At 38.3% G+C, this 18,003-nt stretch overlaps 1 protein-coding gene across 6 annotated transcripts in view; it reads right to left on the bottom strand.

Annotated features, from left to right (window-relative positions):
- Positions 1–18,003, bottom strand: part of TNRC6A (trinucleotide repeat containing adaptor 6A) — a 99,095-nt gene that overhangs the window by 49,530 nt on the left and 31,562 nt on the right. For 3 of the 6 annotated variants that reach the window (XM_036460396.2, XM_045570275.1, XM_045570278.1), the window contains exon 4: positions 15,750–15,771. The exons of 1 other annotated variant lie outside the window; for it this stretch is intronic. In XM_036460396.2, the coding sequence (XP_036316289.1) occupies positions 15,750–15,771 (22 nt within the window). Of the gene's footprint in view, positions 1–15,749; positions 15,772–16,358; positions 16,460–16,520; positions 16,544–16,765; positions 16,837–18,003 lie in introns of all 6 variants that reach the window. 2 more of the 6 variants (XM_045570274.1, XM_045570276.1) reach the window with 2 other exon arrangements.

Raw genomic sequence — 18,003 nt, 5'->3', positions numbered from 1 at the left:
TGTGATATCCATATTACGTCATCTCTAGAAAACTCTACTACTACTACTGAGGGAATAAGAGTGAACAGAACAGTCTGCCTATTATGAAAATAATTTTGACATTGTGGATCTCATGAAAGTTTCAAGCAGCCTCTCAATAAGTCTCAAACTCAGAAAACCATGCTATAGGATAATCATGTGTAGAATGCAACTGAATAGACAGTTCTGGAGTTCAGTGAAAATCTGAACTCAAAATACAGGTTTAGGATTCAGCATACAGCTAGAAAAAACCTAGTCACAAGCATTGTAGAATGAGAAGAAATGGCAAGACCTAAAGAACAGGTTCGGGGGAGAGGAGGGAGGAGGGTAAGGGCAGAGGGTAGGGTGGGAACCGGGTGGAGGGGAGCTATGGGGGTGGGGGGAAGAGGAACAACTGTAATAATCTGAGCAATAAAGTTTTACTTAAAAAAATAATAATAAAGACAAAAAAGAGAATAAGTTTGGCCCTGGCCAGTGTGCTCAGTGGTTAGAGCATTGTCCCAGACACCAGAGTCTCAGGTTCAATCCTCAACTCCATATTATGCTAAGTGAAATAAGTCAGAGAAAGATAAGTATCACATGATCTCACTCATATGTGAAATCTAACAAAATAAACTGATGAATGGAGTGGATCCAGAGACATGGAAACATGGAATAGAGAGCAGAATTTTGGAGGGAAGCAGGGGAGAGAGGGTGGGTGGGAGGTAACCAACCAAAGATTTGTATGCATATATGCATACCCACTGGACGCAGACAGTGGGGTGGTGAATGCCGGGGGCGGGGGGGCAGAAGCGGGCTGGAAGGGGTCAATGGGAAAAAAGAGAGATAAAAGTAATACTTTCAACAATAAATATTATTTTTTTAAATTCTCAGCTCCAGTGGAGGTGTCATTTGGGAGGCAATCAACCGCTATGTCTCTCTCAAATGTCTCTACCCACCCTCTCCACTCTCTAAAAAAATCAATGGGGGAAAAATATCCTCAGGTGATACAACAACCAAGAGAATAGGTTTGCATAGCAAACAGAAGAAGCAAAGGCAAGAGTCAGTCCTGAGTGCCAGAAGGAAGGAAGTTATTTATTTCAGTAAACAGCCACACCATCTACTGTTCCTCAAGCAGGAATAGCTTCCTCCTTCTATCACTAAATCTAGTCCATCAACAGGTAATTCAAATGCATGCTCTGTCTCCAATGGCCCTACTGTGATTTACTCTTAACAAAAACCCAACTGGTTTCCCTGGATCAAGTCTTGATTACACCCCGCCCCCAACCCACCACCCATACACACTTTCACTTCTTCCCACATCTCTCAGCTCCAAGTTCCCTAGGTAATTAAAGTGCTTTCAGATTTAACCTAAAGTTCTTGGCGTGGCCACTTTTCCAGATTCACATCCTGCTACACCCACAAACGACGTTTCCTTCTCTTCCACACCAAACTCCTGAATTCTGTAAAAGGCATCATGCTTTCTTCATACTATTCCTTTTGCCTAAAATGCCTGGTACCTTTCTTGCAAATCTTACCCTGCTTTTCTAGGAAACAAGCAATCTTGGAAGCATTTTATGACTGCTTGGCTCTCACAGAATTTAAGTATCCCTTAATCTGCATGTGCTCCTAGGTGCCGTTTTCTTATTTCTCCTCCCGTTATCACAGGCATTTCCAACTCCCAGCACAGAAAATGCTACTGAACTACTGTTTGAATGACAAAGGTAAGAACTGTTAGCATATACAAAGCGATTGAATCCAAAGAACAATACAGAACGGTGTTGAGGATGAATCATTGTAGAACACTGACATTCAAGAGGGGGAATAATTTCGAACCAGTAAATGAGAGGGGGGAAGAATGATCAAGAGTAGTAGAATGGGTAAGGCAATGATGGTAGCTGGTTAGTGTGCTGCTGAGTGACAAATCTCTGCTATAAATTAAGCCAGCATCAGCAGAAAATAAGTTCAGTCAACTTGGTCCTTAATGTGGAGAAATTCAATGTAACAACAAACTAATATTTTGAAAGAATTTCATTCATCTGGTATAAAATATACAGACTCACTAATAACTTTTATATTTTTTTCTTGTCATACTGTGAATTATCTTTTGCAAAATTTAAAGGAGGCGAGCAAACTTTGAATTGTCCCAGAAAAAAAAAAATAACTGTTAAGAATGAAAGCATTGCTCACTTAAACCAAAATTTTCCTACAGAGCTCCAAATCAAGACTTCACACTTTGTGAAATAGTAAAATGAACCAATACTATAATTAGATTGTTAATATTTGCTACATTTATGCATTTTCTGATAACATTTCTTATGTAAAAAGATTCTATCATTCTGTAAATCTAAAAATTCTTTAAAAAGTTTATTAATTGAAAAAAATAACGTAGCAATTGTCTTATGTTCAAGTAAAAGATAAACTGTTTACTACCCAAAGTTCTAAATATACCAGGTTCTAAATTTGTAGAAGCAAATTTTATTTATTGTTATTCACTAATTAAAAATATTTTAAATACTTTTCTGTCATTAAAGTTTTTAATCTTTTATTATTTTATTGACTATTAAAGTATGAAAATCCACATACATTATGTGATCTAATTCATTTTTTATTGGTTAAAGAATTACAAGTCTCCTTTTTCCCAGATTAACCCCCGCCCTGCCACTCCCACCCCCGAGGGCAAGCCCCCACTGCCCCAGTGTCTGTGCTCACTGTTGCATGCATTCAAGTCCTTTGGTTGATCTCTAACCTTCCCTACCCTGCATTCTCCCCAAGGTTGGACAGTCTGTTCAGTGTCACCTTGTCTCTGGATCCATTTTTGTTCATTGGTTTATGTTGATCATTATATCCCACATATGAGTGAGATCATGTGATATTTATCTTTCTCTGACTGGTTTATTTTGCTTAGCATAACATTCTTCAGTTTCATCCATGCTGTTTTAAATAGTAGGAATTCCTTTTTTTTACAGCAGCTTAGAATTCCACTGTGTAGATGTACCATCATTTTCTAACCTACTCATCTGCTGATGGGCACTTAGGCTGTTTCCAAACCTTAGCTATTGTAAATTAGGTGCTATGAACATAGGGGTGCATATGTCCTTTCTGACTGGTGTTCCTGATTTCTTGGGATATAGTTCTAGAAGTGCGATTACTGGGTCAAATGAGAATTCCATTTTTAACTTTTTGAGGTAACTCCATACTGTTCAATTAAAATTATTTTAAATTAATATTTTTCTAAGTCATTAGAGTAAGTTTTTAATAATTCATTTTAGTATATTTATTTTATTTTTTATGTTGACTTTCCAGTTGTTTTTTTCTTCATTTTTTTATTAAGGTATTATATGTGTACATACCTTACCAATCCCCCCCACCCCACTCCCATACATGCCCTCCCTCCCCAGAGTTTTACGTACATTGGTTATGCTTATATGCATGCATACAAGTCCTTCGGTTGATCTCTTATATCTCCCATTTCTCCCTACCCTCCCTGCTGTAATTTGACAGTCTGATTGTTTCTTTACTGTCTCTGTATCTATCTTTTTGTTCATCAGTTTATAATGTTCCCTATTATCCATAAATGAGTGAGATCATGTGGTGTTTTTCTTTCATTGACTGGCTTATTTCACTCAGCATAATATTCTCCAATTCCATCCAGGTTTAGTATATTTATTTGAAAAAATAGTAAATAAATGGCCCGCTCTCTGGCTCTCTGTAAGTTTAATAGAAACAAGAGTTTAAATATGAACCAGCCATGAATCATCTTGGATTACTTGCAAAGTCCCCAAAACATCAATCACCAGGCTTTTGTACTCAAGACCTTCCTTTATTCTTATTCTTCTAAAGTCTACAATTTAGCTTTGAATAATAGTTTTCATACTGGCTATATTGTAAATCTTCAGAAATTATTTGAATATATTGATTTGCATCTGAATCCTAAAAAGGGCTGGAACAGTTAAAATGTTAGCTGCTAAAAGTATATTTAATAAACATTTGGAGAATAGACTGCTTTTTAAAATTTATATTCACCTAGAATTTCTATTTTTATCTTACATTACATAGGAAAAACAAAACTATCAAGTTAAGCTCTTAGAAGACAAGATGATATGTACCGGTACTAATTAAAGCAACTAAGAAAATATTCTCATATAAGAGCAACAATGTAAGATTTGCTTAAGAATCTTTTATATTTGAGAAAAATTTCCTGCCTTCTCAATCAATGACATTAGGCATAATAGATAAAATACAGCAAAATTTCTACACTGTCAGCAAGAAATACCTGGTTCTAAAGCACATATCTTGTTTAAGAGTTGGAGGACACTGCATAATATTCAGAATATGGTATTTCCAAGATCTTTGGTTAACCTGTCCATTAAATCTTATCCAAACATGAGATTCAGAAAAGTGGGATAATGAAAAATTGATTTTTCAGACAGAGGAACATGCTTTAAAAAAAAAAAAAATTAAAAAGTTAGCCTTAGCCAGTTTGGCTCAGTGGATAGAGCGTCGACCTGCGGACTGAAGGGTCCCAGGTTCGATTTTGGTCAAGGGCATGTACCTTGGTTGCATGCACATCCCCAGTGGGGGCTGTGCAGGAGGCAGCTGATTGATGCTTCTCTCTCATCGATGTTTCTAAATATCTCTCTTCCTTCCACTCTGTAAAAATCAATAAAATATATATTTTTAAAAAGTTAGACATTTCTGAAAGTCTCTTTCATAATTTACAATTTTAGAAATTATCCCCCAAACTTGTTTCGAAATGCTATGGTCAGTTGTTAACAAAACAGATTTCATAGCCTCACAGATTTATCAAATCAGAATGTTTGTTTTTTAATTCATCATGTGGTTCTTTCTCATGTCTAAGTAAATTTGAAAAGTTCTTCTAGTAGAATCGTAGCATTATGTCAAACACTTCTGACCTATTTGTGACTCAAAAAAAGAAAAAGAAAAAGAAAAAAAAAGACCTAACCATCAACTAGAAGTTTGTAACAAGAATAAGAAAAACGTTCCAAACACACTAAAATAAAATAGAGTTTAAGAAGGATTGCAAAAGTTATACAGAAAAGTATTTATCATGAATCACTGAAGACACAAATCATTTAACAAATATAGGATGGTTAACTGATTTTTTTTAAATAGAAAAAGTTCCAAATATTTAAAAATAAAGTTTTGATAAATTAAATATATACAAATTAAGCTTTAAGAAAACATAGGCCAAAATTGTACTGAATATGGGGGGGAAAGGTAGGTTTTTTAATGTGTTTGGTTTTTTTTTTCAACCTAAGAGTAAAAAAGAGAAACAAGAAAAATTAAGTTTGAATAAATAAAATCATGAGTACATTTTATTTTTTCAAGGGTTATGTGTTTATTCCAAAGTAAAGGGAAAACTGAAAAATAAGTTAAAGGGATGCATTCTCTCCCTCCCATTGCCCACCTGTTTCCCCCAAATGAAGGAAAGGAGGGGCTATTTTGGTTAAGGCTGTTAAGCCTGACACAGGGAAGCCTTCAACAGAGTCACTAGAGTTCAGGACTGGAGTTCCAGCTAAGACCATAACTCCTGCAGGCCATATAGAGTCCACAATAGCATTTGGTCTGTCCCTGCCAAGGCATTAGGGGTGAGTTAATTAAATGTTTGACCTAATATAGCAGCCTAATTCTTATGTTGATAATTTTGTATATAGCCCACAAATGATATAAATATCTAAATGCCCTTTGGCAGAAAAAAGATTCCCAACCCCTGCATAACTTATTAATTTTGCTTTATTTCTTCTGAACATATATTTGCATCTTCTGTGTATGTATCCCTTACAGTGTCTGTTACTAGGCCAAAGGTAGATATTTCTACCTGGGATCCCAACCTCAGAACAACTTCAAACATATATTGTAATTCATAATTTTGAAAATATCTGCAATAAATACATCAGCTGGAGTGCTAATAAGCTTCGTATACAATGAGTTCATGTAAATTGATAAAAACTCTAGGCCCAAGAGGCAAATGGGTAAAAAACAAGAATGGTTAATTTAAAAAAAAGGAAAAAAAGTACACACAATTAAACATGTAATATCCCATTTTACCAATACACAAGTAAATATAAATCAAGGCAATAATATACCAATCTTGGCCTACCAAGCTCACAAGGACATTATGTCCTTCCTGTTCTCGTGATGCAAGACATATTTCCTGCACTCTGATAGAGACGGCCCTGTGACTCACCCACGCTAGAATGGGTTCCATTTTAATGAGAGGAAAAAGCAAGTCATATTGTGGGTGAGGATGAACTTGGAAATGATGGGAAACTACTTATATGTTGTTTTAAGGGGCTAAAAAGCTGCTAGGATACTGCAAACTATAGTGGTGGAAATTAAAATGTACTAAGTATCAGCTGATGTCAGACAATATAATTGGTATCTCTTTACCCTCATCATGATTCTATAAATTTGAAGTATTATTTCCATTTTACAGATTAGGCAGCTAAAGCTCAGAAAAGACTGCCCATGATCAAACATCTACAACTGAAATGCAACACCAAATCTGACCATCAGTCCAACGTTCCTTCTAGTATAAATTAAGTTTCATCTTACTTGTAAAAGCAAAATTAAACTCTCCAAGAATAAGGGAATGACTAAGTATGTGGCACAGTCATCTTGGTACAAAGTCACTTAGCATTTTTAATAAAATATCTATTCCATACTCGGCATCTACTACCCTCTGGGTTCTGAGATCTATGTTATATCATTTCATTCCCACAATATGAAATTGCCTGGATTATTTCCTTTTAACAGAGTCAAACTGAGGATTAGAGGTTAAGGAACTTGCCCAAGTCACAGAAATAAGAACTACAAAGAAAATATTCAAATTCAAGTCTATTTGACTCAGAAGTTTGAACTTTTAACCACTATGCTAAAATTCCAGGATTATCTTTAGTAGATTTAATGCTTTCTACCTAGCCAAATGTTGCCTGTAAGTACAGTAGTAGCCCCCACCTCATCTCCGTTTCCACTTCTCCCGGTTTCAGTTACCTCAGTCAACCATGGTCCTATTTATATGGAAAATTCCAAAAATAAATGTTTTAAATTGCCTGTCATTATTCTGAAGATCTCACTTCATCTCATCACGTAGGTATTGTATCACAAGTGTGAGTGCAGTACAGTAAGATACTTTAAAAGAAACCATATTCACCTAACTTTTATCACAGTATAGTGCTAAAATTTTTCTATTTTATTATTTTTGTTAACCTCATCTAGTGTCTAATTTATAAATTAAACTTTACCACAGGTATATATATATATATAAGAAAAACATAGTATATATAGGGTTCAGTCCTCTCCGAGGCTTCAGGCACCCACTAGGAGTCTTCATACATGTCCCTTGTGGATAAGGGGGAATGCCTGCCCTGTTTTATCAGGCACATTTTTGCTAAGGATGCAGCACTGAGAGCTCTCAGGACGAATCCTGAGGCACAGCTGCTACTCTTAGTGAAACCGAATGAAAGGGCAAATTATGACATATACAGTCTTTTTTCCTAGTCTTATGCTTCCTCTTACCTGGTTATAACAGATAAAGCTATTCTTGCTAATCCATCCTGATTTCTACTCCAATATTTAAACCAGAAAACTCCTGATTTGTTTTCTTTGAAACTGAAGACCTATTGTGCCAAGGTAGAATCTTGGGACTCAGGACACAATTTCAGAATGCTCCCACAAGCCTCCAAGTATGGGTTCATTAATACCTGAATCATGTGTTAAACAATAATTTTAAAACTGTTTCTTGTACTCGATAACAGCCCCGCAGATACTATTTTCTAGTACATTATGTGAACAAGGTCAGGCAATGTGCTCCAAGTCATAACCTATCTGTGCCTTTTATCTCCTAAATCTATGTAGTAAAGGAATCCTTTGTCAAGTCACCCAACTTCCTAAATTTCCTTATTGTAGGAGCCTTTGTGGATAAAGTGGGTGGTAAGCTGAGATGGCAGGTCCACATATTTACCTTTACTAAACTAAAACAAAGGCGAGAATAGAAAGGCAGCGGGGACGAGGACTTGGGTTTGTTGTTCATGTGCAATAGTGCATGGAACAGGGTTGGCACAAAATAAATATTTCATAAATGTTGAAGAAAACTGGTACTTTCTGGATCCTAAGTTTGGGATAGTGAATTAGTACAAAATTATTTTTCATTTTTGTTTCTCAAGACCTCATGAGATTATGAAACATGGCTGTTACTAGCAGTGACAATTGGCTGGGCGTTGTCCCATGCACCGAAAGGTTGCCGGTTCAATTTCCAGCTAGGGCACATGCCCAGGTTTTGGCTTGAACTCCAGTAGGGTGCATGTAGAAAGCAGTTGATAAATATTTTGCTCTGAATTAATGTTTCTTTCCCTCTCTCGAACCCTCCCTTCTTCTAAAATCAATTTGAAAAAATCTTTTATTAAAAAAGGGAAAAGGTAAAGAAATACATTTTTTTAATAATGAGAGGGGGGAAACTTAAACATTTTCTTCCTTGGACTGAGTCATCTCAGTAGTATGTATTCCAATAGTTATACTGCGTCATATAACTTTATCAGCAATAAACATCTAGAAAGGAACTATTGCCCAAGCCCATCAGAAGTTGCTTTCTTATCCTTTTACAGGGGTCCTCAAACTTTTTAAAGTGGGGGCCAGATCACGGTCCCTCAGAGAGCTGGAGGGCCGGACTATATGAACTACTAATTCCTACTGTAACACCTCAGCTGAACCTGACGGGCCGGATCAGACTCCTCTGCGGGCTGCATGTGGCCCTCGGGCCGTAGTTTGAAGACGCCTGCATGAAATGGAGGCGCTGTGATGATTATTATTTATTTATTTATTTATTTATTTATTTATTTATTTTGGGGGGGGGGAGGTCAAAAGTCCCTTTACACCTTCCTTAGGATTGGAGCAAGTTGTTTCACACTCAACTAGCAGTCAGGGGCTTTGCTCTATACAGTATAAATTTTTTCTGCACAGGGGCCTGAAGCATGGAGAAAGCTGTTAGAATCAGTTTTTTGCTTGGTCCTCAAAACTCTATTCCTTTTCATCAACACTCAAAGGTGCAAGAAACAATTTAAGAGTTTTTTTCCTAACAATTCCTGAAAAGCCAAACCATCTCACACATAGCAAAGTTGTCAAATCCTCCCTGGTTCATAAAATTATGCTGGTGATACAATTTTTAAAAAAAATATATTTTATTGATTTTGTACAGAGAAGAAGGGAGAGAGATAGAGAGTTAGAAACATCAATGAGAGAGAGTCATCGATCAGCTGCCTCTTGCACACCCCCTACTGGAGATATGCCCGCAACCAAGGTACATGCCCTTGACCGGAATCGAACCCGGGACCCTTCAGTCCCCAAGCCGACGCTCTATCCATTGAGCCAAACCGGTCTCGGCCAATTCTTTATTTATCTGTGATGAATCAGAAGGGAAACACTACAAAACCTAAGATCTTTCTGGAATATTTTTAAAAGATGCCTTGTTTTAGTTCATTTGTTGAATATTATTAAAACTACTAGAGGCCCGGTGCACAAAAATTCAGGCACTGGTGTGTGTGTGTGTGTGTGTGTGAAGGCCCTCAGCCTTGCCTGTGCCCTCTTGTAGACCAGGAGCCCTCAGGGTATAATGACTGACGGCTTATACCCACGGGGAGTAGTCTGGCCTCCCTCTGTGGGAGGCAACAGGTGGGTCAATTGGGGGATAGCACAGGCTGACAAGTGGCTAGGTCCACCCCGATCGCCCCTTCACCACCGGTTGCTGCCACCACCCCGATGGCCGTCCTCTCCCTCTGCCTACTGGCACTTGCCTTAGCTGGCCTGGCGCCACCTGCTCACTGGCCCTGCCCCCCTCTGACCAGTCATTTTGCTGTTTGGTTGATTTGCATATTCAGCTTTTATTATATAGGACTAGTGGCCCATTGCACGAAATTTGTGCATGGGGTGTGTGTGTGTGTGTGTTTGTGTATGTGTGTGTGTGTCTCAGCCTGGGCTGCACTCTCTCCAATCTGGGACCCCTCTCGCAATCTGGGACCGCTGGCTCACCTGCCTGCCTCACCTGCTCACCTGTCTGTCTGCCTGATGCCACTAACCACTCTGCCTATTCGCCCCCAACTGCCCGCCCCCGCAGGCCTCATGGCCCCCAACTGCCCTCCCTGGCTGGCCTGAAGGCCACAACTGCCCTCTCTGGCCGGTCTCCCAGTCTAATTGGCATATTACCCTTTTATTAGTATAGTAGATGGGCAATGGTGTAACCTTCCAATTTTCCCCTCCATTAAACTACAGGGTTGTTTTCAAAGAAAAAGAAACAGTAAAGCCCAGTAGAGTTCGTTACTTAACTTTTCCTTGGCCATTACTTTACCTATAAATGGTGATACTATTATTGCTGGAGGGAATAAATGCAGATGTATACCATTTCTAGTACACATTGATGAAGCCCCATCGTACTTTCGTTGTTAAGTATCCAATGCACAAATCTCAGAATTCCCAGCCTGCTGCTGTGGCCCCTCCCCTGGTTCCCAAATACTTCCCAATAAAAAGGATTACTCCTTTATTTTTATTTATCAGAGAGGAAGGGGAAAGGGAGAGATAGAGACATCAATGCTGAGAGAGAATCACTGTTTGCCTGCCTCCTGCATGCCCCCTACTGGAGATTGAGCCTGCAGCCTGGACATGTGCTCGTAACTGAATCAAACCCAGGACTCTTCAATCCACAGGTCGACACTCTATCCACTGAGCCAAACCAGCTAAGACAAAAAGGATTACTCTTAAGACATTAAGCTGTAGGACCCTGTTCCAGTACATATTCTGAATCAATGGTACCCATTTGTTTACTGTTTTTAATGTTTTAAAATTTATTTTAGAGAGAAAAAGGGGGCTGGGGGAGGAAGAGAGGGGAGGGCAAAGGAAGGGAGGAGAGGAGAGAAGCAAAAGAAAAACATGGATCGGTTGTCTTCTGAATGTGCCCTGACCAGGATTCAAACCTGCTACCTTTTGGTGCACAGAATGGTGCTCCAACCAACCAACCAACCACCGGCCAGGGCCCATTTGTTATTAGTAATTAAATTTTTAGAATATTTTCCTTAACTAAATGGAGTATGTAAATAAAGCACAGTGAAATGCACACAGTAAATACGCAGTTAGATGTCAGGATGTCTCCAAAATGATTTGACATGTATTTTGATCACTTCCTAGATCAACAGTTTTGAGCAATAGGATTGAGTGATTTTAAAAAATTGTTAGGGTAGAATTGAGTAAGAATAATGGTTTCCAACTGTGGCAGAAACAAAAATGTGTTTTAAATACTGATTCAATTTTCATGAGTTTTTAATCCAGAATGAGAACAGCAGTAATAAACTATGCTTCCCCATGTGACCACCAGAAAACAAAACAAATCTGTTTTCCTCTATTCCTTCTTCCATCCCAGGTTCCCCTCTCCTCCTTTTAGGGGCTCTGAGTTTGTTAGTTCCTGAAATATAGCTTGCTTATGAAGTCACCTAAAGCAAGCTCTGGAATGATAGATAGACAACTAAATATTAGCTGTTAAAAATTATCAGTGTATTTTCTTTTTACATAGATCTGCATGTATGTTTAGAAGAAGGAAGGGCGGGAGAGAGAAAAAAATAGACTGGGAGATCCAACCCACAACCTGGGCATGTGCCCTGACTGGGAATGGAACCTGCCACCTTTTGGTGCATGGGACTTCACTATAACCAGCTGAGCCACACTAGCAGAGGCAGCAGCGTGTGTTCTTTTGTAAGGAATGTATACAACCAGCATGCTTCCAAAATAAGAACTAAAAACCTGTTGGTTTGTTTTTAAATGACCTTTATTCTTCCCCAGGTTTCCAAGGACAGTCTGAATCCCCAGCCTGTTGCTGTGGCTCCTCTCTGGATCCCAAACATTCCCCAAAATTCAATAAAAAGGATTACTCCTTTTTTAATTTCAGATGGAGAGGGGGAGGGAGAGAGAAACATCAATGATGAAAGAGAATCAGTGCTGGCTGTCTCTTGCACGCCCCCTGCTGGGTATTGAGCCCGCAACCCAGGCATGTGCCCTACATGATAAAGGCCACAGGGCATGTTATAAGTTTATCCATCTATTCCTATACCTCCACTGTAAATTTTTCAACACTTCACTCCCCTGCTGTTTCAGAAATAATCATAATATACAATTTTTAAAAATTGTTATTTATTGATTTGAGGGGTGGGAGAGAGAGGGAAAGAGGGAATGAGGGAGCAATGGAGAAAACATGGATTTGTTGTTCCACTTACTTATGAATTAATTATTTGATTCTCGTATGTGCCCTGACTAGGGATTGAACCTGGCAGCCTTGGCACGTCGGGATGACGCTCTAAAAACTGAGCTACATGGCCAGGGCCATAACATATACATATATATATATATACATATATATATATATATATATATATATATATATTTAAAGATTTCAAATAGTCAAACATTGAACTATTCATGCTCTTTACCGTTTTCTACAGGGTAAAAATAAAACATTTAAGAATTTCATTGCCACTCATACTAGTCCATGTTTTTATTAGGTGAATCATGTATCCATTGCACCAAGAAATAAGTATCTAGTTATCTACACATAAGAAAGCTGGTCAAAAATTTAATTTATGACGCTTGACAAAAATCCAACTTTCATATAAACAGCTGAACCACTGAGCGGCAGCAACATCAGTGGGTGTTACTAAACTGAAAATGGCAGCAGCCTTGGGAAGAACCAGCTCATTACCGCAGAATCCCACAGGGGTGCTGCAGCTAACTATCAATAGTAATGCTCAGTTTGACTCTCAACCATCAAGAAGGCTCTAGACTCTAGAGCTATGCAGACCAATAAAATTAAAATTCTGCTCCTCGGCCACATTTCAAGGACTCAGTAGCCACATGTGACTAACCTTGGGCTTTAATATAGACTTTCTAATACAGAAAGTCAAAAAAATGATGCTGACAGTTGGGTGGGGGGGAGTGTCTCCTGTTTTTTTTAATGCTGGCAATAAAAAATGTAAAGGATAATAATACAAACATTCTATGGAGACCAGAGGAGTCTAGGAAAACATGACAACTACATGTGTCATGCATCTTGTATTGGATCCCAGAACAGAAAGACATTAATGGAAGAAATGGAGAAATCTAAATCAAGTGTAGAGTTCAGTTAGTACCACTGCCGGTTTCTTAGTTTTGACAAATGTACCACGGAAATGGAAGATGTCAATAATTGAAAAACTGGGTGAGGTGTATATGGGGAACTCTCTGTAGTATCTTCTCAACTTTTCTGTAAGTCACAAATTATCCCAAAATACAGAATTTAGCAAACACCACCAGCAACTATGGGCCAAACCTATCCCACGAGTTTCCAGCCAGTAATCTCTAATTCCCAAACCATAAGCACCATATAGGCATTACACAGAGCACAAAGGTCAGCAATACACCTGCATGAATCTGAACAAACATGACCAATTTTGAAGGTAGCTGCTGTCAATGTAAGGATGAGTGAGTAAAAGAGTAGGCAAAACAACATACTGCATTCAGAAGCCTGACATTCTCAGGAGATTCAAACCTGTTCATATTTGATGTATGGATCTAAAACGATGACTCATATTTGGAAAGGATGCAAACAATAGGTACCAAAAGGTTATGTTGGAGAAACAAGTATCTATGTGATATCCAGTAAAAAATCCAAGAGAGAACGTAACGCAATGCCCCTAAGTTAAGACACAGCATCGCATCCTAAGAAATCAGAAAAGGAGGAACGAATGGCAGTTGGGACGATCGATTTAAAGATAAACTCTGAGCCGGTTAGAAAGGCTAAAAGGCCTCCTTGGCTGAGAAGACTGCTGGAAGCAGGTTGGTTAGACCATGGGAAGTCAGATTAAAGAGGGCCTTGAGAGCCAACCAGAGGAGTCTGGTCTTCAAGCAAAGAGCAAGGGACAACTTACGACTGGTGTGAGAAAAGTGGAGTTTTAAGAAAATTTGCTCACATTCCTACTAAAGTAATGTGACAACTGTTCCTCCCAGGATCATTCTACATTCCTGCAACGTTCTGACATCCAGGTTCAAAGCCACGTATCACCTTCAAGCCTTCTGATCTCACCAGTTGTAGTTTATGCCTCACAATCTGTCATTTATCCTCCACCCCTACTGCCAAGACCGCAGCTGAGATCTTCGTTACCTTTTCTACGCCTCCTCTACCCTCTGGTACTGCTTTTCTTGGTGACGCTGAACACTAGTGACAAAGAGATGTTCCTGCAGCACAGCTTATGACCATGACCTCTAAATGCAGAAACCTTTGCTGGCTGTCCACTCTCTAGCCAGCATAAGCACTTGTCTGCCTATCTCCAGGCCTATATTCTGCCACTTCCCAACACCCCTATAATCACTCCCTAAATATCCCCTTGTCCACCTGCCTCCTCTGCTCAGAGTGCCTTTCTTTTTCTCAGCTCCATCTTTCAGCCAACACTCTCCACTAATGATTGAAAGCTTTAAAGATGGAACAAAAAACACCAACCATGTCACTCCTCTTAAACTCTCCAGTGCCTCCTAGCTGCCTATAAAAGTTCCATGTTGGTACACACAGGATATGAAGCTCTCTTTTACCTGAACCCTACCTCTCTCTTCAGAAAAAGCCTTCCAACCTGTCCACTTATCACTGGGCATTTAATGTTCTAGAAATTCCACCACTATGCATAGTACCACATTGTTGCCTATCTCTTGCCTTCATCATGCTGATCCCTCTGCCTTTTCATTCCTTTTTTTTTTTTTTTTTTGACTGGCTCCTTTATCTTTTAAGAGTCATAATCTCAAGGTCTTCCTCAAGGAGGCCTTCCTTAATCCACTGTGTTAAGCTAATTATTACCCCTCTAGACTCCAGGACAACTCAGACATTTTTACTTTAACCAAATCACATCATATCATATATCATGTTTGGGTATGCCCTTTTATTGCCACTTTCTCCAATAAGATATAAGCTAAAAATATTTTTTGTTTCCTCTTCTACAACTGTACCTAATAAATGCAACCTTCACCAACGCTGACCTCAAATTAAAATAGGCAATACTGACTGTTTATCAACCAAATGCACAGATCATACTTTTGCTACAGCTCAAAGTAAAAATTCAGAATCTTTAGGCCCAATAAGTTCAGCATCTGAAAGCCCTAATTAGCAAGTAAATCAACTCCTGGGAGGATGAAGAATTCCTGATTTAGGATCTGAGAGGAAGTCAGATCCTGTTACCTTACCTCCCTCAAGACTTTTGCCTGCTATGTACTAGGAGTTGTTCAGCCTGGTACAAATGACAATAAGGTTAGAATCTCCTATCTTCAGTGATAATACAGAGTGGATGGCAGGTCTGCTACAGGAAGGAGTGGGGCCCAGTGTATACAGAGAACAAGAAATAAACGGGACGAGGTGTGTCCTAGAGGTAGCCCCAGAGAGGACTTCTGATGGAAGACAGAAGCAAAGGTACCTGCGCTCACATACTAAACCAAGGAAGTTTGTTAGGAAGTGGTGTACGTCTTCAGAGACAGCTGTAAAACAGGTCCTGAGGCAGTTTATTCTAAATAAAGTGGAACAGCCATCACAATAAAACCCAAACTCAAAGGATAACTCCAAGGTGATGACTCTGAAGAAGTCTGTCCCCACCCTTCTGATTCTTTCATTCGTGTCTCTCTCCCACCCTAGAGGTGAATAAAAACAAAATAAAAAAGAATAAAAATAGCTTTAAACGTACCTTTGATTTTTTGTTCAGTGGCCTAAAATAAAAACAAATAAAAAACAATGTAAATATGAAACTGAAAGAAATGGATTGTTATGATAAAATGTTAATAGATTACTATTATATAAGACATATACACTTTTATAAGGAATTTGTCATTTAGGTGAAATACATTGGAAAAGATATGCAAAGACAGCATGCTTTTCCCAGAGATGTGCCCGATTGTCTCTGATACAATGTTTATTAATAAAATTTAAAAAAGTGTTTCTGTAGATGCAACACAGAGAAGACACTATGACAATGTACAATAAAAAATGGGACTGCATTTATCACTTAATTTGTAAATGATTTTTATATAATCATCACCTTTCCATTAATGCATCTAATTAGGTCTGCACGTTTAAATGGCATAAAAAATTGTTTTCAAATGATAAAAAATGAACTTAAGTTTTCTGAAAGAAAAGTTGAAGATAACACTTGGGCAAATTAGTAATAATTAGGCTGCTATTACAGTTAAACATAGTTATCTTGAATATTTTTGATTGGGAAAAATTTTCAAATACATGTCACTTCCGACATATCTGACAATTCATTAAAATATCCATGTTCAGAAGGTAAACTCACATGGACATGAGCCTTGCTTTCCATGCCAACACTAACCCTACTTCCCCTGTCTGTGACACAGAGGGAGGGGGCTCTGGCACTATACAGATTCCTTACCGTGGCTCAAAAGAGAGAACTGATTATACACAGAGGCCACAGCAAAAATCAACTTTTTAAAAAAAATTAAGACCAATTGTATGGGAGTCTTAAAAATAAAAGATACAAGGACAGGCAGGAAAGCAAGGAAAGACTGAATTGTAACGGATAACCAGAAATTACTTCTAAGTGAAGCATTTCTTAACTGCCTGCCATGGGTTTGATTTGATAATTCACCTTTGCTTTGTCATATAAAATTACTGTTAATAAAAATACCAATTTTTAACCATATCATTATAGAATTATATGGTAAAGAACTATATGGCAATTACCTTAATATTGAAGACACACCAAACATTATCTTTCTCCCCGGAGAGCCAGAATCAGTCCAGGTTTTGACGTGCTTTACCAAGTTTTAGAGCATTAGTGATATGTTAAATAATGGAGGCCCATCTTTTACTATATATGGATCAAGTATTTTTTAAAAATTAATGGAAAGACAATGGCAAAAGATGAGCCAATTAGCATGAACACTTAATTTATTTCTGGAGAAACTGTTTTAAAAATCTAGCAGTAGTAAAACAGTCTTATTAGAGAGAACTCGATGTATAAACACCTTGAAGTATGGAAGTGTCACATCAAACAATAACATACATAGCTTTCTAAAGCCAAAAATTTAGCATAAAAGTATTTTACAAGTTGAAAATCTTTTTTTTTTAACTCTTCCATAATTTACTTTCAAAGAAAACTAAGTTACAGTACACAGAACCATGACCACATTACTAAATCCTAGATATTCAGTGCTGCTCCTCTAGACCTCACAACATAAAGGACACCGTGTCTGCAATCCTTTGGAACAGCTCCATGCTGCTTCTGAACAATGACCAATCTCATTCAGTTGCCTGTCATCTATAGAGAATAGCAACAGAGACACCTGAAGGTGTCTGCCGATCACAACACTGATTAATATAGTGAAGAAATCTAAGTCATGGAATCCAAGCACTCCTAACTGACGAGGAGAAAATGGAACCGATTTTTGTGGTATGAGGGTAAAATGATTTAACTCAAATATAGTGCTTAGGACAGTGTCTGGCATTTAAAAGATTATCAGCAGCCACTGCTACCAGCCCCACCTTTCTCTCATATTTGCAAATAACCTGACTCCCAGTCCCCAATGTCTTGCTTTTTTCTTTCTAGTAATCTACAATGTCTTAATAATGCCAGGTATTAGAATAAGGAAATAACAGTTCAATTCACTTGTTTTAAATAAGATAATTTTTTGTAAGGGAACTTTTCTGTAATTTCTTAGCAAGTAGCACCCAGTTTAGAACCGAGGACTGCTGAACTAAAATGAGTCCAAAAAGAAAAAAAGGAAAAAGGGAATAATCAGGTGCTGCTTAACAATGGGGATCCATTCTGAGAACTGCGTTGTGAGGTGATATGGATGTGTGATCACAAAGGCATTTACGCTAATCTAGAAGGAATAGCTTACTGCACACCTAGGCTGTATGGTATAACCTACTGCTTTGCAGGAGACGAAAAGTAACTTTTCCCCTACCCTCTGGGTTCT

This window comes from Pipistrellus kuhlii, unplaced genomic scaffold, assembly GCF_014108245.1.
Source record: "Pipistrellus kuhlii isolate mPipKuh1 unplaced genomic scaffold, mPipKuh1.p scaffold_m20_p_31, whole genome shotgun sequence".
In the NCBI taxonomy this organism is placed as follows: domain Eukaryota; kingdom Metazoa; phylum Chordata; class Mammalia; order Chiroptera; family Vespertilionidae; genus Pipistrellus; species Pipistrellus kuhlii.
This window is presented reverse-complemented; position numbering and strand designations above follow the sequence as displayed.